Source organism: Chiloscyllium plagiosum, unplaced genomic scaffold (genome assembly GCF_037043375.1).
Source record: "Chiloscyllium plagiosum isolate Xiang-an unplaced genomic scaffold, Cpla_swu_hap1 HiC_scaffold_19, whole genome shotgun sequence".
Classification (NCBI taxonomy): domain Eukaryota; kingdom Metazoa; phylum Chordata; class Chondrichthyes; order Orectolobiformes; family Hemiscylliidae; genus Chiloscyllium; species Chiloscyllium plagiosum.
The window spans coordinates 50,297,311-50,323,242 of NW_028270157.1; the positions used below are offsets into that span (position 1 = coordinate 50,297,311).

At 39.8% G+C, this 25,932-nt stretch overlaps 2 protein-coding genes and 2 pseudogenes across 4 annotated transcripts in view; 1 reads left to right on the plus strand and 3 right to left on the minus strand.

The window, feature by feature from the left end:
• LOC122559577 (protein FAM118A-like) overlaps window positions 1–3,813 on the plus strand; it is a 54,744-nt gene extending 50,931 nt beyond the window's left edge. For all 3 annotated transcript variants that reach the window (XM_087997346.1, XM_087997345.1, XM_043709284.2), the window contains 2 exons: window positions 2,393–2,473; window positions 3,610–3,813. In XM_087997346.1, the coding sequence (XP_087853472.1) occupies window positions 2,393–2,473; window positions 3,610–3,632 (104 nt within the window). In that variant the 3' untranslated portion in view covers window positions 3,633–3,813. The remainder of the gene's footprint in view (window positions 1–2,392; window positions 2,474–3,609) is intronic.
• An 11,124-nt stretch (window positions 3,814–14,937) lies between these two features.
• Window positions 14,938–25,932, minus strand: part of LOC122559576 (structural maintenance of chromosomes protein 1B-like) — a 143,442-nt gene continuing 132,447 nt past the window's right edge. Inside the window, exons 24-25 of the mRNA XM_043709282.2 lie at window positions 16,916–17,026; window positions 14,938–15,039 (exon numbers count right to left, since the gene is read on the minus strand). Of these exons, the coding sequence (XP_043565217.2) occupies window positions 14,938–15,039; window positions 16,916–17,026 (213 nt within the window). The remainder of the gene's footprint in view (window positions 15,040–16,915; window positions 17,027–25,932) is intronic.
• On the minus strand, window positions 21,183–22,097 carry LOC148146775 (uncharacterized; annotated as a pseudogene).
• On the minus strand, window positions 22,140–25,552 carry LOC148146776 (uncharacterized; annotated as a pseudogene).

The window sequence follows — 25,932 nt, forward strand, 5'->3', positions numbered from 1 at the left end:
TAAAATAGAATTGTGGTAGGACAAGTCTTCTCAGAGAAATGTGGAACTTGATGTAAAGATATAAAGGGAAAAAATGTTACTCCAGGAAGAATATAACTTGTACTAATTCTCGTTAATTAGTGTATGCAAAGAAGATTTAAAGTCTTTTGTTGTAATTGTTATTTGCAATATCTCCTGTCAATAGATTTTAATCATAGTAAGAATATTAATTTATGATAATTTGAATGATTGAACGTAGAAGAAAGGTGGTATTGAGGTCTTGATAAATAGCAGATTTGGGGAGATATCATGATGCCTAGTTGTAGGCTGGCAGATTGAGTAGATTGGGCCTATAGACACTGGAGCTAGAAGAATGAGAATCGAACCATACAATATTCCTAAAGGACTTGACAGGTTAGGTGTGGAAAAGACATTTTCCATTGTGGGAGAGTCTAGGAGTGGTGGGCATAATCTCAATGAGGGGTCATGCATTTAAGACAGATGAAGAAGAATTTCTTCTGAAGGTTGTAAATGTGTGGAATTGATTACCACAGAGGAATCGAGCTGAAAATGTGTTGCTGGAAAAGCGCAGCAGGTTAGCAGCATCCAAGGAGCATCCAAGCAGCATTCATGGGCGGCACGGTGGCACAGTGGTTAGCACTACTGCCTCACAGCGCCAGAGACCCGGGTTCATTTCCCGCCTCAGGCGACTGACTGACTGAACTGTTTGCACGTTCTCCCTGTGTCTGTGTGGGTTTCCTCCGGGTGCTCCGGTTTCCTCCCACAGTCCAAAGATGTGCAGGTCAGGTGAATTGGCCATGCTAAATTGCCCGTAGTGTTAGGTAAGGGGTAAATGTAGGGGTATGGGTGGGTTGCGCTTCGGCGGGTCGGTGTGGACTTGTTGGGCCGAAGGGCCTGTTTCCACACTGTAAGTAATCTAATCTAAAAAAAAAGGAGCAGGAGAATCGATGTTTCGGGCATGAGCCCTTCTTCAGCCCTTCTTCATAACTTTCCTCATTCCTGAAGAAGGGCTCATGCCCGAAACGTCGATTCTCCTGCTCCTTGGATGCTGCCTGACCTACTGCGCTTTTCCAGCAACACATTTTCAGCTCTGATCTCCAGCATCTGCAGTCCTCACTTTCTCCTACCACAGAGGAATATTGAGACTGGGTCATTAAGTATATTCAAGGCCGACAGACACAGATTTTCAAACATTAAAGCATTTGAGGGCAATGGAAAAAGCAGGAAAGTGTAGTTGAGGATTATCAGATTAGCCATGATCTCACTGAATGGCAGAGCAGATCCAATGGGCTGAGTGGCTAACTTCTGTGACTGTGCCTCCTGGTCTTCATGATCTATGTATAACTATATTTGCAGTTTGTTCTAACAAGGGAAAATGTTTACCGGATTCCCCTCTATAGCAATACTGATTTAAAGACAGATGTTAAGTTGTATGCAGTATGGATTGAAAGTTGGGAACACAAGTGTTGAGATTGCTGAAAGTAAATGGGGAATCAAAATTCAAACTACAGTCTGAAATTACTAATTTTCTCTATAACCTAGTTAATTATTTTTATTCACGGAAAAATTTGTGTGAGACAAAGTCAAAACATTTCTTTGTTTAAAGTCTTGAAAAAGCTAGATAAGTAAATTTGAAGCCAGTGGCAGTAGCACGTTTGGAGAGATAATTACTATTGTTTGGTTCCCTCATGCAAACCTATTTTATACTTATTAGGTTGTACACGTTGTATGTGGTTGAGGTAGTTCTTTAGCAGTAATTTTTGACAGTGTCCTCTTATTGGTTACATAGGTTTTGAAATACAGAAGGCAGCTCTGAAGCATTTTTTTTTTGCTGATAAAAAAATTAACAACTAGAAATGGCATTAGTGTTTAGAGAACATTTGATCAGACAATCCGAAGCATTGTTAGAAAACTGACCAAGATGGGAAAACTTACTGCACTCGTTGTGGTACTATTGCCGCTCCCAAAATGTGTTTTTCTGCCTTGTCTATGGTTATTTGGAACAAGATTTGCGCAGCCTGGATGCTGATAAACATTGTAGGCAAAAAAACCATGCAAGAAAACTTGCTGCTGTACGACAAAGAACCTGAATTGGGCATTAAAATATTTATTTTGGGAGAGGTAAGAGAGAAGGAAATAAATTGTCACTGATGAGCTTAGTCATTTTCCTTTAACTTCAGTCACTGATCTTTGAGTCTCTTTCCCTTTGACTTCAGTCATTAAGATTTGTAATACGTTGGACTATATGGGGAGAGGGAAGAGAAACTTAGCCTTATACATGCACTTTTAAATTCCAACAGCGTCATCAATGACCTAGAACTTGTTTGTGTTGATTTTTTCCTGGCAAAGTTGAGGAATGGTTCTTTAATGTATGTATCTTCATTTGTTGCAGGAACATCTTGTTCAGATTGTGTAAAGCGGAAACAAGAAGAAAATGGTGATGTAACTCAAAAAAGGATCCGAAAAGCAAATGGTACATTTTAGAAGAAAGATATTTTAAAACCCTTTTTGTTACTTGAGCCCCATTGTCCTCTGAACCCATTTACTGCAGGCTATTTCTCAAACTAGGTGCAGAGCAAATGAGTAAAATTTTGATTAAAGCAAGTATTCCAAGAGTCAAGACAGAACAGCATGGATATTATTTATCCTTCTAATAAATTAGTAGCTATTCACATTCAACACCTTCACAACTGTCATCTCTGGTCAGCTGGGGAAGGGCAGATTGGAATTAGTATTAGTAATGCACCTGAAATCAACCTGTTTGAGAATCATATAAGTAAATTTCCCTTAGGTTGTGTGGTACAGATGCATGTTAATGCTTCACTGATGATTTTAAAATATGCATCAAACTTTTTCATTCATGGATTTTGTATTTTCTGCCCTTAATATATTGTATGAGCAATGTGGTTGACTCTTAACTGCCCTCTGGGGTTTTTAAGGATGGGCAATAAATGTTGGCCTAGCTAGTGACACCCATATCCTGTGAACAAATTGAAGAAGCTAGAATTTATACAATTCAAGCAACTATTTTGTTTACTCCTCTAACCACCAAACTAAAAAAGAAATAACATTTCATGACTAATAGATGCTTTGGAAACCTTCATTATTTATTTGTCGAAAATTTTAGTTTTAAGAACCTTTTTGAAGCTAGATTTTCCTTTTATTTGACATTGATTGAAATTGTTAATTTCCAACAAGAGTGAATGGCTACATTTTGATTTATTTAACTAAATTTTCTGTGATTGCGTGGTGATGTCAGGGCCTCCCATCTCACTGCCAATCATCATTCATTTCTGCATTTTCTGTTTTGACATCTCTACCAGCCACTTGTCAATCAATTGACACTGTCCTTTGCTTAAAATGCAAGTAGATGTAGTCTAAGTCTTATCTTTTGGGGAGAGGAATTTGCAGGATACTTTTCTTGTTTATCTCCCTTCAATTGGTATTATTACAAGTTGTCCTGATGAGTGCAGAACATAAAGCTATGACAAATGTCTTTTTGCAAAGGTACTCAAGTTCTGTACTACCAAACAACAAATTATACAGAAGAGCAGGAAGATTCAGTTTCAGAATGAAGAAATAAATGTGCAAAATTAAATTTCATTGCAGATACAGATTATGGAGGACCATAAATTGTCCCAATAAAGCACCTTCACCAAAGTGCCATATCCCAATCCATGATGTTGGATGCATCGAAATGGGACTGAAAACCTTTATTTGTATCAGCACAAGTTGATTGGTAACTCCACAGAATAAAAACAGTACTTTGTAACTGTTGAGCAGTTGTTACAACCATTAAATGCAATCAGTGGCTCTCTTGCCTTCATGGACTTAACTATTTATTGTGGTGCCTCGGGGGAAATAAATGTCTGGACGTTGCTGCTCTTTTATCAAGTGTGACTTGGTGAGAAAACATCCAGATATAGAACACATTTGTTTGAAATTTGTTTCTACTAAAGTAACTACTTTAAATGTATGAATGTTGGATGTTTTGTTCACTGAAAATCTGTTCAATGTGTTACGTATTAAATGAGGGAAAATTAGCCTTTCAATGCTGAATAGTGGGTATGGAGGGTAGCTTGCCCTATTGAATTGTATATTCTGGTTGATTGCAGAAGGGAATGAATATGATAAAGAAATCTGGCATACTATTCTGCTCTGCTCACCAGAGTATAAATGTATAAGCTTGTAAAATTGGAATTAGTTTGTAAAGAATGGATAAAAGATTGAAAAATACCAGGCCCTTAGTGTGGTCTGACTTATTTTTTGAATGCAGAACATTTTTAAAATGCAAGTAGATGTAGTCTAAGTCTTATCTTTTGGGGAGAGGAATTTGCAGGATACTTTTCTTCACTATAAGTTCAAAATTCAAGTCCCACTCCAGGCCTCAAGTGCAAAAATAAAACACTCCAATGCAAAAATAATGGAGGGAATGCTGCACTGTCAATAGTACAGTCTTTTGGATGAGAGATGAAGGACCAAGGGCCAACAGCTGGCCTGGGTAGATATTAAGGATCTAATGGCACTATTTTGAAGAGAAAGGAGCTGTCTCTGGTGTCGTGGTCAGCATTTAAAACTAGATTATCTGGTTTTTTACATTTGCTGCAAGTGTTAGCTGCAATATTTCCTACATTAGACGAATAATTTAATCAAATCACACTAGGTTTACCAGATATTCCAGTGATGAGTAGGTGCCAGTGTTGAACTTTTGTGGACAAAGTTAAAAATCACAACACCGGGTTACAGTTCAACAGGTTTATTTGAAAGTGATATTCCAATGTTACATGTAACAGGCATTGTTTGTATTGAATCCAAGGTCATCTTTTTCTTTATTGATTTCCCTTTATTGGTCAGAGTATTGAGTACAGGAGTTGGGAAGTCATGTTGCGGCTGTACAGGACATTGGTTAGGCCACTTTTGGAATATCGGAAGGATGTTGTGAAACTTGAAAGGGTTCAGAAATGACTTACAAGGATGTTGCCAGGTTTGGATGATTTGAGCTATTGGGACAGGTTGAATAGGATGGGGCTGCAGCGTCGGAGGCTGAGGGGTAACCTTACAGAGGTTTATCAAATTATGAGGGGCATCGATAGGATAAATAGACAAAGTTTCTTCCCTGGGGTGAGGGAGTCCAGAACTAGAGAGCATACGTTTAGGGTGAGAGGGGAAAGATATAAAAGAGACCTAAGGGGTAACCATTCCATGCAGAGGGTAGTACATGTATGGAATGAGCTGCCAGAGGAAGTGGTGAAGGCCAGTACAATTACAACATTTTAGAAGGCATCTGGATGCGTATATGAATAGGAAGGGTTTGGAGGGATATGGGCCAGGTGCTGGCAGGTCAGACTAGAGTGTGTTGGGATATCTGGTTGACATGGATGAGCTGGACCGAAGGATCTGTTTCTGTGCTGTACATCTCTATGACTCTGTGTGCCCCATCCTTTATCTTGTGTCTGGACATGTGCAGTTCTTCAGCTCTGCCCCATTTGTTGTTACTGAAAATCTTTCTGACAGAAAGTGTTATGCCTAAATAACTAAAACTGATTCAACCCCTTCAACTTAGTGGTTATGTCTTTTACCATGCAATCTGGTGCCCATCAATGTGCCAGGTATCGAGCTTATAGTTGAAAAGTTACTTGATTATACTTTTTGTATAATCTTTTACGTGATGTGTTTTGGGCCTGAATTCTCTGAATCCATGCACCTTGTCATCTCGTGTGTCCTTCTGGTGCAATGAACCACGTAAGTATAGAACTAATACTAACTGAATGATGTTCAAAACATTAGAGATGATTCTAATCCATGGGCATATCTATATATGCAATCCCAAGTTCCACAGGTTCTCTCACCAAGTGCAGCCTATTTGTCTGACATAATTCCTGATGAAGGGCTCCTGCCCGAAACATCGATTCTCCTGCTCCTCGGATGCTGCCTGACCAGCTGTGCTTTTCCAGCAACACTCTAATCTCACCATCATCAGCCGAAGCCCTGGCTTCTTGTTGGAGTGTATAATTCAATAGATCACCGTGCCTTGTCCCAAATACCTTTTGACGGATTCAATTAACAGTGAGATTATATTGGAGAACTGGTTGAGATATTGTCAGGTTTCCCTTGATGACTTCCTTCACCTGTACATTCACTGTTTCTCTTTTGCAAATTTCCACCAGTTCTACCTTCCCCCACCCTAGATGACACCTGTAGGTGCAGAAGCACCTACTTGGTTGAATGTATGACAAGATTAATTGTTCGCATATTGACATTTGTTTGTGATGTCGTAATGGGAATATCTCCTGAACCCAGATATAGCTTCTATTGTACATTTGGCTATTGCATTCAACGTGCACCTTGCTGCTTCTAGGAGAAAGTGAGGACTGCAGATGCTGGAGATCAGAGCTGAAAATGTGTTGCTGGAAAAACGCAGCAGGTCAGGCAGCATCCAAGGAGCAGGAGAATCGATGTTTTGGGCATGAACCCTTCTTCAGGAATGATTCCTGAAGAAGGGCTTATGCCCAAAACGTCGATTCTCCTGCTCCTTGTTTGTTGCCTGACCTGCTGCGCTTTTCCAGCAACACATTTTCGGCCTTGCTGCTTCTGCCTCATTTCAGATTTGGTCACACCACCAAAGAAGCTTCTGTACCATATCAATCCAAAGTGATGATTACAATATTACCTTGTATGTCTACTATATACAGTTGCATATTAAACCGAACACAATATCCCCTGGTTAGCCTTTTTAAAATATAATGTCTTGATTGTGTGTGTGTGTGTGTGTGTGTGTGTGTGTGGGGGGGGGGGGGGATGGGGGGGGTGTGTAAGTGGGATTGCAAAACAATACTTATTAACATAATACTTATAACACATTCAGCCTCAATATTTATACGTTAAACCCCGAGCTGGTAATTGGTCAGGCCATGCTCCAAAATTCTACAATGGGTTAAACAATACATATTCGTTATCCACAACAGAACTTCATCCTGATGAATTCACCTTTAGCTTTTGTTTGTCTACTCAAGCGTCCACAATCCATAGGTGCTGCAGAAATCATTCCTGACTATGGTTTGAGAGATTTTTCTGCAGATAAACCAATCATTATCGGTCCATTGAAGCAGGACTGTCTCTAGTACAGTGGTCAAGTTCTTAATTGGTCTGTACTGAGATGGCTGTTATAGATCCCTTTTCCTTTATACAAAATTTTCTTAAGTTTCAGATTTTAATTTCTCAATTTTTGATCCATTATTGCCAAGTCAATCAAATTTAGTACTGAGGTCCTTATGTTGTAGTAACATCATTGACCTGAAAGTCTCTTAGGGGTGCACCCATTCTCCACCAGTTAATTTAGCTGCTTGTGCCATCACTTATTACACTTGTATCCAATACCTCGGGCTTGAACTGAATGTGGACATGGAAGGATAGATTAGTAAATTTGTGGATGACACTAAGGTAGGCAGAGTTTTGGATAATGCCAAAGGATGTTGTGGGTTACAGATGGACATAGATAAGATGCAGAGCTGGGCTGAGATATGGCAAATGGAGTTTAATGTGGCAAAGTGTAAGGTAGTTCACTTCGGAAGAAGTAACAGGAATGCAGAGTACTGGGCTAAATGGTAGCCTTCTTGGCAGTGCAGATGAACAGAGAGCTCTGTGTCCAGATGCATAAATCCCTGAAAGTTGCCACCCAGGTTGATAGGGTTGTTAAGAAGGCATATGATGTACTAGCTTTTTTTTCATAGGGGGATTGAGTTTCGGAACCACGAGGTCATGCTTCATCTATACAAGACACTGGTAAGGCTGTACCTGGAGTGTCGTGTAGAGTTCTGGTCACCACATTTTAGGAAGGATGTGGAAGCTTTGGAAAGGGCTCAGAGGAGATTTACTATGATGTTGCCTGGTATGGAAGGAAGGTCTTATGAGAAAAGGCTGAGGGAACTGAGGCTGTTTTCATTGGAGAGAAGAAGGTTGAGAGGTGACTTAATTGAGACGTACAAGGTAATCAGAGTGTTAGATAGGGTGGACAGTGAGAGCCTTTTTTCGCAGATGGTGAAGGCTAACACAAGGGGACATAGATTTAAGACAAATATCAGGGGTAGTTTCTTTACTCAGTAATAGGGGCGTGGAACAGCCTGCCTGCAACAGTAGTATACTTGCCAATGTTAAGGGCATTCAAATGGGCATTGGACCTACATATGGTAATAATGGAACGGTGTAGGTTAGATAGGCAACAGATTAATTTCACAGGTCGGCACAACATTGAGAGCCGAAGGGTCTGTACTGCGCTGTAACGTTCCATGTTCTATGAACACCACTCTGACAAATCAATCTTAGACACGTTTGAACCAAGTGCACAAGCTCGTAGTGTAGATTATCATAAAATTTTATAATCTATTAATAAAAAGAGCCCATTTTCTGGTCCTGGACTTAGAGCCAGATAAGGTTTGTCAGTTATTTAAGGTCTCAGCATCTTTGCTTACTCATTGATATTGTTGCATCAGTGGGTTGGATCATGGTTTTTATATTCTCATTGGCAAAACCTTGTTCAGGTCACGAGTCAGTGGCTAGAATGGGGGACCATTTTTCCTTCCAGTAACTTCTGTTTCTCGATCGATACCACTCAAACTATTGCTGCCTGCCATTACTCCCACAACCATCCATATGTTAAATGTCAATGCTGCAGGCTGTAAGCAAATGACTTCCCAGTCATTACCAGTTATAGAATAATAGTTGTACAGCACAGAAACCGACCCTTCAGTCCAACTTATCCAGGCTGACCAGATATCCTAAATAAATCTAGTCCCGTTTGCCAACATTTGGCCCATATCTCTCTCAAACTCTTCCTGTTCATATACTCATTCAGATGCCTTTTAAATGTTGAAATTGTACCAGCCTCCACCATTCCTCTGGCAGCTCATTATATACATGCACTTCCCTCTGTATGAAAAAGTTGCACCTTAATTGCTTTTATGTCTTTCTGCTCTCACCTTAAACCTGTGCCCTCTAGTGTTGGCTGTGCCCATCTCTGGGAAAAGACCTTGTCTATTTACCCTATCCATGCCCCTCATGATTTTATAAACCTCTATAAAGTCACTTCTCAGCCTCCAACACTCGAGGGAAAACGGTCCCAGTCTATTCAAACCCTCCAACCCTGGCAACTGCCCTGTGAATCTTTTTTTGAACCCTTTCAAGTTTTATAACATCCTTCCTTTTGCAGGAAGACCAGAACTGCATGCAGTATTCCAATAGTGGCTTAACTAATGTCATCTATAACTGCAACATGACCTCCCAACTTCTATACTCAATGCACTCAAAGGCAAGCATACCAAACGTTGTCTTCACTATCCTATCTACCTGCGACTCCACTTTCAAGGAGCTATGAACCTGTACTCTAAGGCCTCTTTGTTCAGCAACATTCCCTAGGACTTTACCATTAAGTGTATAAGTCCTGCTAAAATTTCAGCACCTCGCATTTATCTGAATTAAACTCCATCTGCCATTTCTCAGCCCATTGGCCCATCTGGTCAAGATCCTGTTGTAATCTGATGTAACCTTCTTCGCTGTCCACTACACATTAAATTTTGGTGTCACCTGCAAACTTAGTAACTTTACCTCTTATGCTCACATCCAAATATTTATGTAAATGACAAAAAGTAGAGGGCCCAGCACCTTGTGGCACTCCAGTCTGAAAAACAATCCTCCACCACCAGCCTGTCTTCTACCTTTTTGAGCCAGTTCTGTATCCAAATGGCTAATTCTCCCTGTATTCCATGGGATCTAACCTTGCTAACCAGTCTCCCACAGGGAACCTTGTCAAACACCTTACTTAAGTCTTTATTATCTCCCACAGTTCCACATACAGGCAGCTTTGCTGATCTTTGAGGAGCTCTACTCTCTCCCTAATTATCCTTTTGTCCTTAACGTCTTTGTGGAATCCCTTTGGATTCACGTTAACCCTATTTGTTACAGCTATCTCATATCCCCTTTTCATCCTCCTGATTTCCCTCAAGTATACTCCTATTGTTTTTATACTCACTATCTCTGCTGTCTATATCTGGCATATGCTTCCTTATTCTTAACCGAAACCTCTATCTCTAGTCGCTCAACATTCCCTACACCTTGCCCTTCACCCTAACAGGAACATACTGTCTCTGGACTCTCGTTATCTCATTTTTGAAGGTTTCCCATTTTCCAGTTGTCCTTTTCCTGCGAACATCTGCCTCCAATTAACTTTTGAAAGTTCTTGCCTAACACAGTCAAATTGGCCCTCCTCGGATTTAGAATTTCAACTTTTAGATCTGGTCTATCCTTTTCCATCATTATTTTAAAACTAATAGAATTATGGTCACTGGTCCCAAAGTGCTCCCCCACTGACATTGGTCACCTGCTCTGCCTTATTTCTCAAGAATAGGCAAGTGTGCACCATCTCCAATAGGTACATCCATATAAGCAAATAAAATGTTCTTGTACATACTTAATAAAGTCCTCTCTATCCAAGCTCTTAACATTCTGGCAGTCCCAATCGATGTTTGGAAACTTCAAATCCCACATCATAACCACCCTATTATTGTTACTGATAACAGACTTCCTTACAAATTTGTTTTTCAATTTCCCACTGACTATTGAGGGGTCTGTCGTACAATACCAATCTGTGATCATCCCTTTCATATTCCTCAGTTCCATCCAAATGATTTCTGGAACAGGACAGCAGTAATGTTATCCCTTATCAAAAACACGACTCACCCTCCTCTCTTGTCCCCCTTTCTAATGTTCCTATAGTATTTATACCTGGAACATTAAGCTGCCAGCCCTACCCAACCCTGAGCCATGTATCTGTAATTGCTATGATATCCCAGTCCAGTGCTCCCAACCACTGAGTTCATTTACCTTCCCTGTAAGGACTCTTGCATTGAAACAAGTGCAGTTTAAGTTATCAACTCTACCTCACTCTCTGCTTTGTTCCTGTCTGCCCTGACAATTTAACTTACTCCTTTTCCCAACTGTACTAGTCTCAGACTGATTTCTTCCCCCCCCCCCCCCCACCTCCCCAATTGCTTCAAACCTGGCAGGTGCCTCCTTACCTTTGAGCCAATCTCTGTATCAGAAACCTGGCTTTCCCTGCTAATTTCCTCAGAGTCCATAGCCACTTCCATCTAAAAGGACAACAGCAGCAGAAAAATGGGAACATCAGCATCTCAAATTTCCTTCCAAGCTACTCACCAGCCTGACTTGGAAATATATAATACTGTTCCTTCATTGTCGCTGGGTCAAAATCCTGGAGTTCCCTTCCTAAGGGCATAGGTTGGGTCAACCGACAGCATTTAGATTGTAGTGGTTCAAGGTGGCAGCTCACCACCACCTTCTCAAGGACAACTGGGGACGAGTCATAAATGCCGGCCAGCCAGCGATGCCTAAGTCCCACAAGTGAATAAATTAAAATAAAACTTTGTAAATTACATCTATTTAATGCTGTCTGTCACAATGAGATCCCTACAAATAGCTTCACCATCAAATGTTGAGTTAGAAATTACCAAAATGATTACTTTTTTCTATCCCAAAACCCATGGAAAGCAATTGCCAATGTATAATTAATACAAAATTAGAATTCACAGCTCAAGAATCACCAAGTACAGGGATTTTCTAAAATAAAGCATCAGAATGCTACTTGCCATTAGAAAATTATTGATTTTGTGTTTCAAAATATCGGTATTGCACTTAAGACCACCATAATTTCTAATGGGAGATCTACGCTCTCCGTCCTAGTTATGCTGCTTTGTGCTTTTTAAAAAAAGACATCAGCTTATGAGATTAAATTATTAAATGTTCAGAGCAGGAAGGCTTTCCTTTGCTAATTCGTACATCTTTTCAAAAAAACATTGTGAATTCTTTTACTACTTGTGTTATATTTTGACAATACTGTTCAATTGACAAAAGGTCAGTGCTTTCCAACAAGTCTAAAGATTTGTTAGACTTTGCAGAAGTCTTGTAAGAGTATTATTTAATTATATTCAAGATCTTGTATATAATTAAATCTTGAATATAAGAAAGAAGTGGTGAAAAATATTGAAACCGTTCAGAATTGGGATGAATTTGGATATTCCTACAGGTTTCTAAATTAATCACAAATGATCCAGCATTCATTTAAATTAAGAACTTTTTTTTGATTTGGGAAAATGAAAACATGGAAAGAGGGTTGTTACTTCAATCTTGTGAAGCATTCTGGTGAAGAATCCCGTGAAGGTGAATACAGATAAAATGTGCAGCCATTTATTCAAGGCAAGAGTTATGTATGTAAATCTGACCATTCTTGTATTTCTATAATTATAGAAATTTTCTGATGGAATGTTTTGTTAATAATGAATCAGTCAGGTTTATTACTTTGCAGTGAGAACACAAATCTGAGTTGACCATTAGCCCCCTTGAATCTTTGTTATTCAGTAAAAGCATGGCTGATCTGATTGAAGCCTGAACTCCACTTTCTTGCTAACCCCTCCATAATCCTTGAGGCAAGAACTGAAAAATTCACTGAATGGTCCCAAGGAAAACCAGTGTATAGAAACTAGTTCAATAGAAACTAGTTCAACAGAAACATCAAATCAAATAGAAATTATGTAAGAGTAAGGCAAATATGTCATACATTACACCTAGGCACAGATTTTACTTTATAAACACAATACTATTACTTTATATTTATGTCTTTTCTTGTTAGGATAAATGGAATGACTAATCAAATTCTTAACTTTTCAATGTTTATTGTGAAGAAATTTTTAAGCAATAATTGCTTTTTCAATATTTTCATAAAATTGTTTATCTTTGACAATGAAACACTGCATTAGTAAAATTAACGATAACGCACAAATGCTTAAATCAGTATTTAATCTGAAATATTAACACTTCTGGCCATTTACTTAGAAATCAGCATATTCTTCATAGATCACACTTGTACCTAAATGGTGCTTTTTTTTTTTGCTATTTTGCCTGCCCTAACATCCCCATTTCAAAGTTCTGCTTGGTGCTAGTTCTTTACATTTTCTGTTGTCACTCTTGCTGCGTGTTAACTGTTTCTTATTGCCAATTTCCTGTTATCACCATTTTAAATGGAATACTGTGTCCAGTTTTGGTCACCTTATCTGAGGAAGGACATTCTTGCTATAGAAGGAGTTCAGCAAAGGTGGCCAAATTGATTCCGGATGGCAGGACTGAGTCATGAGAGATTAAGTCAGTTCGGATTCACTGGAGTTCAGAGGAATGAGAAGGGATCACCTAGAAATCTATAAAAATTACAAGACTATACAGTTACATGCAGGAAAACTTCTTCATTTGCCCTCGTCAATCCCTTTATATCCTGACAACTATTTTCTTAACATCTGGAATATTAATTTCTCTCTAATGTTTCCTTCAGCTCCACAAACTATTTCTTTTTGTATGCTTCTAGCAGCCTCTCCCCCGTTCACATCTTTACTACTCATCTATCCACCAAAATATTTGTTGGCTTTCTGTTCAATCTTCACTGTGCTTCTCTCTCTCATGCTTCCTTTTAACATTTTCAACCTTGTCACATCCACTACTTATTTTCACAGGAACTCCTGGTCTCTGGTTTATATATACTTGGGTACTCATCCCTCTCTAGTATATGTGAGAAACAAACTGAGGGTCTATGCTTCTCAGCCAGCTTTCTTCGCTGTATTAATAATTAGTTTTAACAATAACTAGTAACAATAACATGATTAACCTTTGGGCAACAAAAACCATTTTACAAGTATGTAAAATGCAATCAACATAAAAACAAATGTATTCAACATAAATTTTCTTTACTTCACCTTCTTCTGCAAAATTTCCAAGTGTGAATTGCAGTGCCACAGATAATGATTAAGTGTTTAAAACTTGATCTGTAAATTTAGGCCTGCTTTTGTACTAAGGCACTGTTTTGATACTTTCGCAGCTTGTTACTCCATTGGAAATCCCAGATGTTGACTAAGAGATGCCTAATGTTGCAGAGTAAGTGATGTTTGGATTTTGATGCGTACTTGGTCAGTATGATATCCAATACTGGTGTACAGATTTGTAAGATTTTGTATCTCGTAACGTATGGAGAATACATAAATGGTCATCTTTCATAAGTATTGAAAATCTACAAAGAAACTATTGGCAATGTGCTTTTTATGCTCAAAATAATCTGTCTTTTTCCTTTTCTGTATCTTGAAGACTGCAATGTTAAGTACCTAATACATTGGTATTGATTTTGTGTTTCAATATATCTGTATTGCACTTAAGACCACCATAATTTCTAATGGGAGATCTACACTTTCCGTCCTAGTTATGCTGCTTTGTGCTTTGGAAACTGTTTGTTTTTATTTTGGTCCCAACTATGTTTGTAATTATGTTACATTCAAATTCACTAACTTAAATTTTCAAAATCAAATGAGATTCCTCAGCATCCGATATGATTCATGATTTTGCCACCTACACAATGTTATTGTTAATGAGAGCCAGCAGTTGAACAACAATTTTAGTTGTTATCTTGGTATTTGCAAATCTTTTTTTTCTTTAAACAACCTCAGAGAAGATGCATCTGAAGATTTCCACGCAAGCTTGCTTAAAGTTGACCATTTGAAGTTTCCTTACAGTTTTACAATTAGACAGGGCTTTAATGGTAGCAATCACTGATTCGATGGAAAAGTATGATCAATAAATGGCACTTTGTTTCTTGAATTCCAACTTAATTGTTTTGGTTAGTCAACCAAAAAAAAACCATAGGTTTATGAATGACTTGACAGTACAATTTTCTTCTTGTTTAACAGTATGGAAATAGGTTTTTAAATGCATGTTAACAAACTTGCTAACAAAGAGACACTTTGGTGTTTTTTAAGATAACAGGTAAAACATAAATGGTTAGCTTAACAATTCAGATGACAGTAGTGTTTTTACACGGAACCAAAATATGTTCTATTACTCTTCCTGCCTTGGCTGAAGTGTCTCTTCTTTTCTGGTATTTTCTGGGTAATTTGTAAGGTCGAAGGTTAACAGTTGACTGGACATGCATTCTCCTTGCTATAACAAAAACTGCAAAAGTTAGTAAATGTCAAAGTTGAAAAGTATTGATATTTAGTTTGTCTTCACAGTTTTGCAAATTGAGGAAAGATTGAGCCGACTCTTCTGAATATTTATTTTCAAGCTGTTTAGGAGTAATATGTAGTATTTACATGTATTGATGTGAACAGTGGATGGCAGTCCCGATTACATTACTTTCTATGAAATCATTTCAAATTTACTAATATATATATATATATATATATATATATATATATTTATACACAAGGAACAAGAGTATGCCACTTGGTCATTTGATCAAGATCACAGTTGATCTGATAAAATTTTAACCTTTACCTCTACATTCCTGCATATCCCTAATAACTTTTCATCCCTTTTGGTAGCCAAGAATCTATCTAATGTCTGTAACTAGCTTGTGAACTGCATTTGTTAAATCATAGAGGTAATTTTTCATTTCCTACAAGTTCAAATCAAGTCAGATTTAATTCTTCATAAATAGCAGGATAGGTTGTGTCTTCAACTTGTCATGTGGATGCATACGCCATTTGGGAATGGTTTGTCTTATTATGCCAGCATATCTGTTCCACTGAAATTTAGGGCAGAATATTCGAGTTGTGGGATGATGAGGTAAGAGACGGAAACTGCATTTAATTAGGTGAGGAGTGGCGTACCTAGATTTATGCAACACTCCTGACTTAAGTTCTGGGCAGGAAGATTCATGGCCAACGTCCACATTTAATATTAACTGATGTACTTACATGCCCATTAAAGTCCACTTAAAGGCAGTGCCTGCTGCCACAGACATTGATCCAGCTATAGTTGGTGGGATAAAGTGAGGACTACAGACACTGGAGAGTTAGAGTTGATAAAGGGTGGTGCTGGAAAAAGCACAGCAGGTCAGGCATCTGAACAGCAAGAGAGTCAACGTTTTTGGCAGGGCCCTGAAGAACAGTCCTGCCCAAAATGTCGCTCTCTTGCTCCTTGGATGCTGCCTAACCTGCTGTGCTTTTTGCAGCGCCACACTTATCAACTCCAGCTGTACTTGGGATGCTATCGAGTAGCCTTCAGAGATGCAAAAAGAATGTGGAATGCTAACTGGCTTGAGGTTAAACCCCAAGCAAAGATACTAACTGCCAATCAAAGGCATGGATGAAGGTCAAAGGAGTTATCACTGAGAATCATCCTGTTACCTTTTGTTTTTGACTCTTCTTCTGTCCCTCTATCTCTGCAACATGGGTATAAAAGCAACATTCAATTATGGCAAAAATAGGGGAGAGAATTTTATACCTATATCAGGGTGTGCAGTTGCTCCTCCATCTTGCTTCCCTTTGTTTAGGCAACCCATAAAGCCCACCTCCATTTTAAAAAAGATTTAACAGGTATCAAATATTAATTGTGTAAATTTATCCATGTAGGTTATCGAAATACGTTGCAATTGCACATGTTGAAGAGCTGTCTTGTATAATTACAATCAAATTTTCCGTAACAAAATATATTGAAGATAGATTCAACTGAGGAATATGTTGCCTGGCTTTACCATTACTGTTGACAGCCTGATGTGGCAAAATATAATTAATTTTGGAAAACCCAGAAGTACCACACTAATTCAGTAGGTCTCCACATAGTTATCTTGTAAAATGGCAATCTGAAACTAGCTTGTCGGCCGTTTTTATGATGTCATGGCTGTATTACGTGGCCACATGACTTTGATGGCACAACTGTTCCACAGTTTTCCATGTGAAATCCATGAAAATCTCTGTGTGCAGTTGTAACCCTCAAGCACGTGTATAAAATAATTAGAACACAGAAAAACACACTTCCAAGCCACAACTAGAAAATTAAAACTGGAATACAAATCTGCTGTTTGGAACAATACCTGTGGATATACTCCAATTAGTGCATCGGCTTTTGAATAGAATTCCTCTTTCAATGAGATGACAATCACTTGGAAGTTCTTCCTGGATTGGTCTCTGATGTAATTTGTAACCTGAGTACAAGAACATCCAATTTTTTTTAAAACAAAGGCAAGATGGGGCTGTCGGGTCTAAAAATAGTGAGCCTATTTCTGAAATCTCCACCTAACTGCTGGTTATGTTCATTTTGAAACTACGAGGCCATTTTTAAGGAAATCTTTGGGACATTTTTGTCCGATTCCAATCAGTATTCCAAACGTGGCCTAACCAATGTCCTGTACAGCCGCAACATGACGTCCCAACTCCTATACTCACTGCTCTGACCAATAAAGGAAAGCATACAAAATACCTTCTCTGCACTATCCTATCTACCTGAGATGCCACATTCAAGGAACTATGAACCTAGACTCCAAAGTCCCTTTTTTTTTCAGCGACACTCCTCAGGAGCTTGCCATTAAGTGTAAAAGTCCTGCCCTGATTTGTTTTTCCAAAATGCAGCAACTCGCATTTATCTGATTAAAACCCCATCTGCCACTCCTTGGCCCATTGCCCACCTGATCAAGATCCCGTTGTACTCTGAGGTAACCTTCTTTGCTGTCCACTACACCTCCAATTTTGGTGTCATCTGCAAACTTACTAACTAAACCTCCTATGTTCAAATCCAAATCATTTATATAAATGACAAGAAGCAGTGGACCCAGCACCAATCCTTGTGGCACACCACTTGTCACGGGCCTGCAGTCTGAAAAGCAATCCTCTACCACCACCCTCTGTCTTCTACCTTTCAGCCAGTTCTGTATCCAAATGGCTAGTTCTCCTTGTATTCCACATAATCTAACCTTGCTAACCAGTCTACCATGAGGAACCTTATCAAACATCTTTCTGAAGTCCATACAGGTCACGTCCACCGCTCTGCCCTCATCAATCTCTTTCTTACAACTTCAAAAATCTCAATCAAGTTAGTGAGACATGATTTCCCATGCACAAAGCCATGCTGACTATCTTAACTGCTTATTATCTCCCTTCAACTCTACAACAGTATGCTGTTCTAATAAGACACTTATTAAAATCACATCAACTTAATTTCAAAGCCATACGGCCGCTGTCATCTTCTATGACTTCACTCTTCTGGCTGCTGAATTCCCTGGGTCATCTTTTTTACTGCGAGTATGTTTCATATCAAAAGGTACCTTTGATAGAGTGTGTCTTCTAATTTCTTGGACAGCATGGTGTTAGATCTTCAGGCTTAGCTATCTTGATGTCAGTTGCTCTCTCCAATTTTCAAAATGGCCAATTTTTTATACTCCCAACATTGTATCGCCTCATTGGTTCAGTGTTGGCAAAACAATAAACACAAACTCGACTGGGTTTAGATTCCTGGGGCATAACTTAGACTGATTGGTTAAATTCAGATAGTTGTCAAAACAGCAACCAAAACTCAGGTATCCATTTCACAGCCAAATGTTACATATTTTCAATTTTCCAGTACATTCTTGGAGTACCATCTAGTCATTTACACAGGTGCTTGTAAGCTCTCCGTTCAGAACAGCATTCACACTCTCTTAAAGGTACAGTACACGCTTTCAATTTCAGAACAGTACGATGTGCAAGATGCACTGCAGTAATTTGCCAGAAATCCTTAGACAGCATCTTTCATGCCCACAATCATTTCCCTTTAGAAAGACATGGGCAGCAGATACGTAGGCACAACACCACCTTGGAAATTCCTCTCCATGCCATTTGTCAGGCTGACTTGGAAATGTATCACTTTTTTCAGTGTCCCTGGGTTATAATCATAGAATTCTCTCCCTAAGAGCATCACGGGTCTACCTACAATACATGAATTGCAGTGGTTCAAGAAGGCACCTAGAGATGGATGATAAATGCTGGCCAGCCAGCAACATGCACATCCCACAAGTGAATAATTAAAAAAAAATTGTCCTTACCCAGTCTGACCAACATGTGACTCCAAACTTACAACAATGTGTATAGCCTAGCAAGCCTCTTTTCACAATAAAAAAAATGTTGGACCGCTTAGCTGTGACACCTACAATAGTTTCAGAAATGACAAAGATCCACATCCTGTCCATTGGCACACATTGTCCAAGGTGCATCAGATGATTATTTTCATTGACGTAACTTCAGTTTAAGTTCAATTTCAGAGAGTTGTGCCAATGCTAGAAAGCAATGGTAATCAGCTGACTGGACGTTTAAGCTTCCCGTCCAATTTCAGCACACACCACTACACCCAGATTTCCACAGGAGACCAATGCGCGATATTCTCTCAAACCCAGATTTTGCTACTTTAGACAACACAAGGTTCAGACCATTGAGTTCTCCCCAACCTTCATAGAACTTTCCACTTCTAGTTCTGACATGATCTTCTCCCTTGGAATGTTCCAAACAGAATTTTTTTTCCTGCAGGCTTCACCCTATATTTCTTTGCAAACTCCTTGCTATAGGTGTAGAACATCAGTTTCAAATGAGTTGGTATCCCAGCCTGCAGTTTTAATGGGATGTCCCAGGAACTGTACTGATTACACTGCATTTTCATATAGGACATGTGAATAATTGCCTCAGCTACATTTCGGACAAAACTTCAGAAGTAAGATTCTCCTTCTTTCTGATACAAATAAATTGTGTTATTAGTAGTAGCTGTGTGCAGCTTTTAGTCATTAGCTCTCTACTCCATCTCCAGTGATAGCCTCCAGTCCCATGGGGCCAGTGATATTTTGCTGATTGCTTCTCATGGTTATTACTGCAGTGATCGCAGGGCACTCGACAAAGTGAACAATGTTCTCCATAACCAGGAGAAAGTGAGGACTGCAGATGCTGGAGATCAGAGCTGAAAATGTGTTGCTGGAAAAGCGCAGCAGGTCAGGCAGCATCCAAGAAGCAGGAGAATCGACCTTTCGGGCATGAGCCCTTCTTCAGGAATGAGGAAAGTGTGCCAAGCAGGCTAAGATAAAAGGTAGGGAGGAAGGACTTGGGGGAGGGGCGTTGGAAATGCGCTAAGTGGAAGGAGGTTAAGGTGAGGGTGATAGGCCGGGGTGGGGGCGGAGAGGTCAGGAAGAAGATTGCAGATTAGGAAGGTGGTGCTGAGTTCGAGGGTTGGAACTGAGACAAGGTCGGGGAGGGGAAATGAGGAAACTGGAGAAATCTGAGTTCATCCCTTGTGGTTGGAGGGTTCCTAGGCTGAAGATGAGGCGCTCTTCCACCAGCCGTCGTGTTGATATGATCTGGCGATGGAGGAGGTCCAAGGACCTGCATGTCCTTGGTGGAGTGGGAAGGGGAGTTGAAGTGTTGAGCCACGGGGTGGTTTGGTTGATTGGTCTGGGTGTCCCAGAGGTGTTCTCTGAAACGTTCCGCAAGTAGGCGGCCTGTCTCCCTAATACTGCATCGGGTGCAGCGGATGCAGTAATGATGTGTGTGGAGGTGCAGGTGAATTTGTGGCGGATATGGAAGGACCCCTTGGGGCCTTGGAGGGAAGTAAGGGGGGAGGTGTGGGCGCAAGTTTTGCATTTCTTGCGGTTGCAGAGGAAGGTGCCGGGAGTGGAGGTTGGGTTGGTGGGAGGTGTGGACCTGACGAGGGTGTCACGGAGGGAGTGGTCTTTTCGGAAAAGACCATAACCAGACAACATTTTGTAGAACTCTTTGAAAGGGTTGTTGTAAGAGTTTCCACCATCTGCTCAACATCCCATTTCTCAATGTTTTGAAGGATACGTTTTTCCAAGTCAGAAATTGAATGGATCAGTTTAAAAGCAAAACTTAAGAGTTTTTGATCGCACTTTGTTAATGAACCTTTCCTCTGGTAACAAGGTGTTCAAGTTTTTGTTTGAATTCATTCAAAAATAGTTCAATATTATCAGCTGAGATTTTTTTATAATGTCAGTGGTTGCCTTTACAATTTTCTGTTGCAGCACCTCTGCAGTAACAAGTACTGGGTAGCACAGTGGCTCAGTGGTTAGCACTGCTGCCTCACAGCACCAGGGACCCAGGTTCAATTCCAGCCTTGGGGAACTGTCTGTGTGGAGTTTGTACATTCTCCCTTTGTCTGTGTGGGTTTCCTCCCACAGTCCAAAGATGTGCAGGTCAGTTGAATTGGCCATGCTAAATTGCCCATAGTGTTAGGTGCATTAGGCAGAGGGAAATGGGCCTGGGTGGGTTACTCTTCGGAGGGTTGGTGTGGGCATGTTGGGCTGAAGGGCCTGTTTCCACACTGTAGGGAATCTAATTTAAGTAAAGCATAGACTGTTTATTATTCAACCATTTACAGTGGTTTAGCATTTACTCTTTTACTCGATCTTGTTCAAACTTCTGGGTCTGTTCAATGTATTCAGAGTACTTGTCAAAGCTGTTGAGCTTTTTTTTTAGACACAGCATAATACCCTCTTAGAGGTTTTTGCATGATTTAAGTTGTGATTTGCTCTTCTAATATGATCCACAATTGCTGAGCCTAGATGTCGGTTGAGATCTTCCAACAGAGCTGGCTTCAGGCAGGAATTGCTGAATAGTTTGACACATGTTTTGCTCTGGCCCTCACGGGAAATATACATGTAAATATCGCAAAGTAATAATTTCTCACACTTGCTAACCTCTTCACCAGACTATGTTTATCACAAAATTGATCGAGCATCTCCAGAAACCTCTGAATGGCTTTGCCACACATGGATTTTCACATCTGTACTTAACAACTCATTCACCTTTACCCCCAAGGAGTGTCTGTAGATTTCTGTCCACTTCTCTTAGAATTCATTATAAAAGAAAGAGGTTGGAATCTTTGCCTCTCTTCACCAGTTGTAAATAATCTTCACATTGTGATTTCAATCTAAGTGATTTATTTGTTTCCAGTAAATATTCAGATTCCACCCATTCTGCTACATCCTCTTTTTTTTCAAGTTTCCTCTACTTTGACAGGAGGCATTTAGCCCAGCATGGGCTACATAAAACTTTAAATATTTGCAGGAAAAATGGTTTGCTTGCTTCCACATCTCGCTCAGTAATTTTCCATTCTACACTGCTCAGAACAACAAGGCTCTTCCCAAATGCAAGTTTCCCAGTGAGTATTCTCCCATGCTTCCTCATATTTTCTCTCAAGGTCTTTTCCATGTCTCCCTTGCTATTGGATTCCAGCAGTGTAGCGACTTAAAATGTGGTTTCAGATTGCTTTATCTGATCAGCGCTTTCTCACATCTCCTCTTTGTGTGTTTCAAGCTCCTAACCAAGTGACTCAAAACTCGCTGCTATCTCTGTTTTAAAATTCTTAATCAGATGTGCCTGGTTGATGTCGTCGTTGAAATATTTCTCCATCACATTCAGTATTTGGCTTTTTTTTTTAAACCGATCATCTTTAAAATTTCGATATCTAAAGTTTCTCTGAGTTGCTAAAGGTCTCATTTGCAAGTTGGTAATTTGATTATTTGCTTTCTGAAGCCAGGAATATACCTCATTCCTCAGCTTCTATTTCAATTATGAGTACTTCTCTGACAGTCGGTTGTTTACTTTCGCCACTAAACTGTTCCTGAAACTGAAAATCACATATTTCATTCTGGCCCATGTACAGGTTATCCAGCTGATGAATTCTGAGATGGTGGAAGGTCTTTTGTTGAGAAAATACTGCAAAATATTGAGTTTGAGCACTGACACCTTCTGACTGTATTCCACATTAACTGATGCCATCAGTAGAGTCCCACACCACATCCCTGAGATGTTCCAGTTGTTTGTACATGTATATCTGGAGGTTGGGGGGGTATTATAAGGACCTTAGAGTTTTAACTAATGCAGTTATTATGCTGATGATTCATAATTGTTTAACTGTAGCTACAGTCTATTTATTTTAAGTACAGAAATCTGGTGTGAGATCTCTGTCAACCTGGATTTGAAAGTAAGATAAATTGGGGAAGTGGGTGGCACAGTGGTGAACACTGCTGCCTCATAGCACCAGGGATCTGGTTTTAATTCTAGCCTTGGGTGACCATCTGTGGGGAATTTGCACATTCTCCCCATGTTTACATGTTTCCGCCAGGTGCTCTGATACCCTCCCACAGTCCAAAGATGTGCAGGTTAGATTCCTCTTAATAAATTGCCCTGTGGTGTCCAGGGATGTGCAGATTAGGTGGCTTAGCCATGGGGTAAAACCCCATGATGGGTTACATGGATGGGAAAAGTTTTGAGAGTTGCACACTAAATGGCCTCTAACTGCACAGTAGGGATTTTCTGAATTCAGTGTGTATTTTTAAAGTCTTTATTTTTTTGTAAAGATCTTGGGTCTTCCAGCCTGCTACTCCTGTGAGAGGTAACAGATCTAAAATGTTTCTGAGTAGGTTCTGCTCTAAGAAACAATCACTGATGCACTCAACAATTCAACCTCTGTGTTCCCCACATCAATCTGATTTGTTCAGACAATATGCTGATTAAAATCATCCATGACAACAGTATCCTTATATTCCTCCACTACTTTCTAATTTATACTTTGCATTACAATGAAGCAACTCTTCAGTTGCTGACTGATGACTCCCACCTGTGACTTCTTTCCCCTACTATGCCTTGTTTCTATCGAAATAATTCCACATCATGATCTATATCACTACCCATCTGCATCACTACCCATCACTGCACTGATAGCTTCATTTATTAACAAAACTACCCCACTCCTTTTCATTTTCATCTGTTCTCTCAGAAAACTGACAACTTGAGTATCGAATTCCCAGTCTTAGTCACCCTGCAACCACATCTCCAATAATAGCTATCAAGTCACATTAATTTCTATTTGTGGCATCAACTCGTTTAACTTGTTACAAAAATAACTTATTTTCAGATAAAGAGCTGTAAGCTTTGACGTTTTAACCAGTATTACTTATTCTGGTTCTAATTTTTGCTGCACTTTTCCATGTGTAGTTTCTAACCTTTCATGTCACACTTTGATTTTTATTCACGTCTTCACTACCCAGCACTTCTGCTTTGTTTCTTTTTTGATTTTTAAAAACTCCCCTCAATTGAACACTGCTCCCAATGTACAATGATAGCTATATGATTCAGTAATCCACTTCCCAGCATTGTTTAAATGAAGCCTGTCCCAATAAAACAGTTCCCTCTTTCCTGAAAACTGCTGCCAGTGCCCAGGAATTGGAACCATTTCTCCCACACTAATCTTTAAGCCACGCATTTATTTCTCTAATCTTATTTACCCTACACCAATTTGCATGTGACTCAAGTAGTAATCCAGAGATGATTACGGTTTTGCGGTTCTGCCTACTAATTTAGTCCCAAGCTGCTCAAGAAACCCTCAAAGAACCACTTTCCTAGTCCTATCTATGTCATTGGGGTTTAACAATTGGATCCTTCCCCTCTCATTCTTTTGTCCAGAAGAGATGTCTTGAACAGTAATATCAGTAGGCAACACAGCCTTCAAGCTTTCAATCTTTGTTGCAAAGAACAGTATCTGGTACAACCCTGCTTAGCATTGTCGAACAGAGACCTAGGGGTTCAGATACATAGTTTTTTGAAAACTGTGTCACAGGTAGACAGGGTGGTTCAGAAGGCAATTAGCATGCTTGCCTTTATTGCTCTGACTCTCAATTTCCCAAGCAGCTGACTGACCATGTCCTGGATGGCGATCAAATAATGTCATTTATTGTTGCAACACATCTTGACTGCTGACAGGTGCCCTTGACTAAGAACTTCTTCCCTTAGTCTTCAAGATATGGTCATTTGTTTGGAGCATATTGTAGTTTTCTGCGTGAGCTGCTGGCACACCCTGAGCTGTGATGTTGACTTGACACAGTGTTGTATACAGCAAAACATCCAGCTGCTTGACTGCTCACTGCTGGCAACTATGACCACTGCCTTTGTGTCTGCACTAAAAGGCAAGTCAAGATAGGAGTACTGTGGGCTTGTATATTCTGAATTATGCGACAGCAAAAAAACATGGTAAGGCAGAGATACTGTGGGCATCCAAGTCATTGTGAAGTGCTGAGGAAGCAAGCTAAAAGCTCAGCGAGACACCTTCCTCCAATGCATAGGATGGGTGCCTATCCTTGTGCATAAACTGGCCTGGCAACATTGCGATGAAGGGTGTAGGTGAGCTCCAAAGTATAATGCTGAAACGGTGAACTGCACAAGAGGGAGTTGGAAAAGTGCCATGATAATGTGGTAAGGATAATGGGAATCCGATTTCATTTTCCGTGGATGGGGGTATAGCACTTGCTGCCATGGTGCATGCCCTGAGATTAGGAGGGAATGCTAGCCAATAGAGGCCCAGAGGAGCACATGGAAAGCCAGAGCCACCAGATATCCAATAAGACTTTCCTGCCCTATCTAGTTTCACTTGCTACCTGGGAAGATAGTGACTCACAGATAAAATCAGATGATAATAGTGAGATGTTAATACATGCATGTAGGTCTCTCTTTGCTCAGTAGTGAGAATCTCATCTCTCTGTTAAAACAGAGACAGTTCGGCGAACAGAACCACAACAACGAGCACCCGAGCTACAAATCTTCGCACAAACTTTGAACAGTAGAAGAGAAATCAGACTTCCTTGCTCCTCGACTTTGAGGACCTCTTTTTCCGAGCTGTCACATTTTCCCACCTTACTTGCCATTGCCAATGTTGGTTCAGGGTCTGGGAAAGTGTAAACAACTGTAATAGCCCATTCAACTCAAACAATCTACTTATGCTCCACATGAGCTTCCTCCCTTCTTTCCTCATGTAATCCTGTTATTTTCTTATCTCTTTTACTTATTGAGTCTCTACATAAATAAATTTGTACAATTCTTCTCAACCAATCCCTCTGGTAGTGAGTTCCACATTCTCATCATTCTGGGCAAACAGGTTTCTTCTAAATTTGCTGTTTGATTTCTTGGTAACTATTTTTACATTAATACCCTCTAGTTTTGCTCTTCCTGGTAAGCACATAAACACACTTTATGCTTATTCTATCAAAACCTTTTGTAATTTAAAATACCTTTAATAAGCCATCCT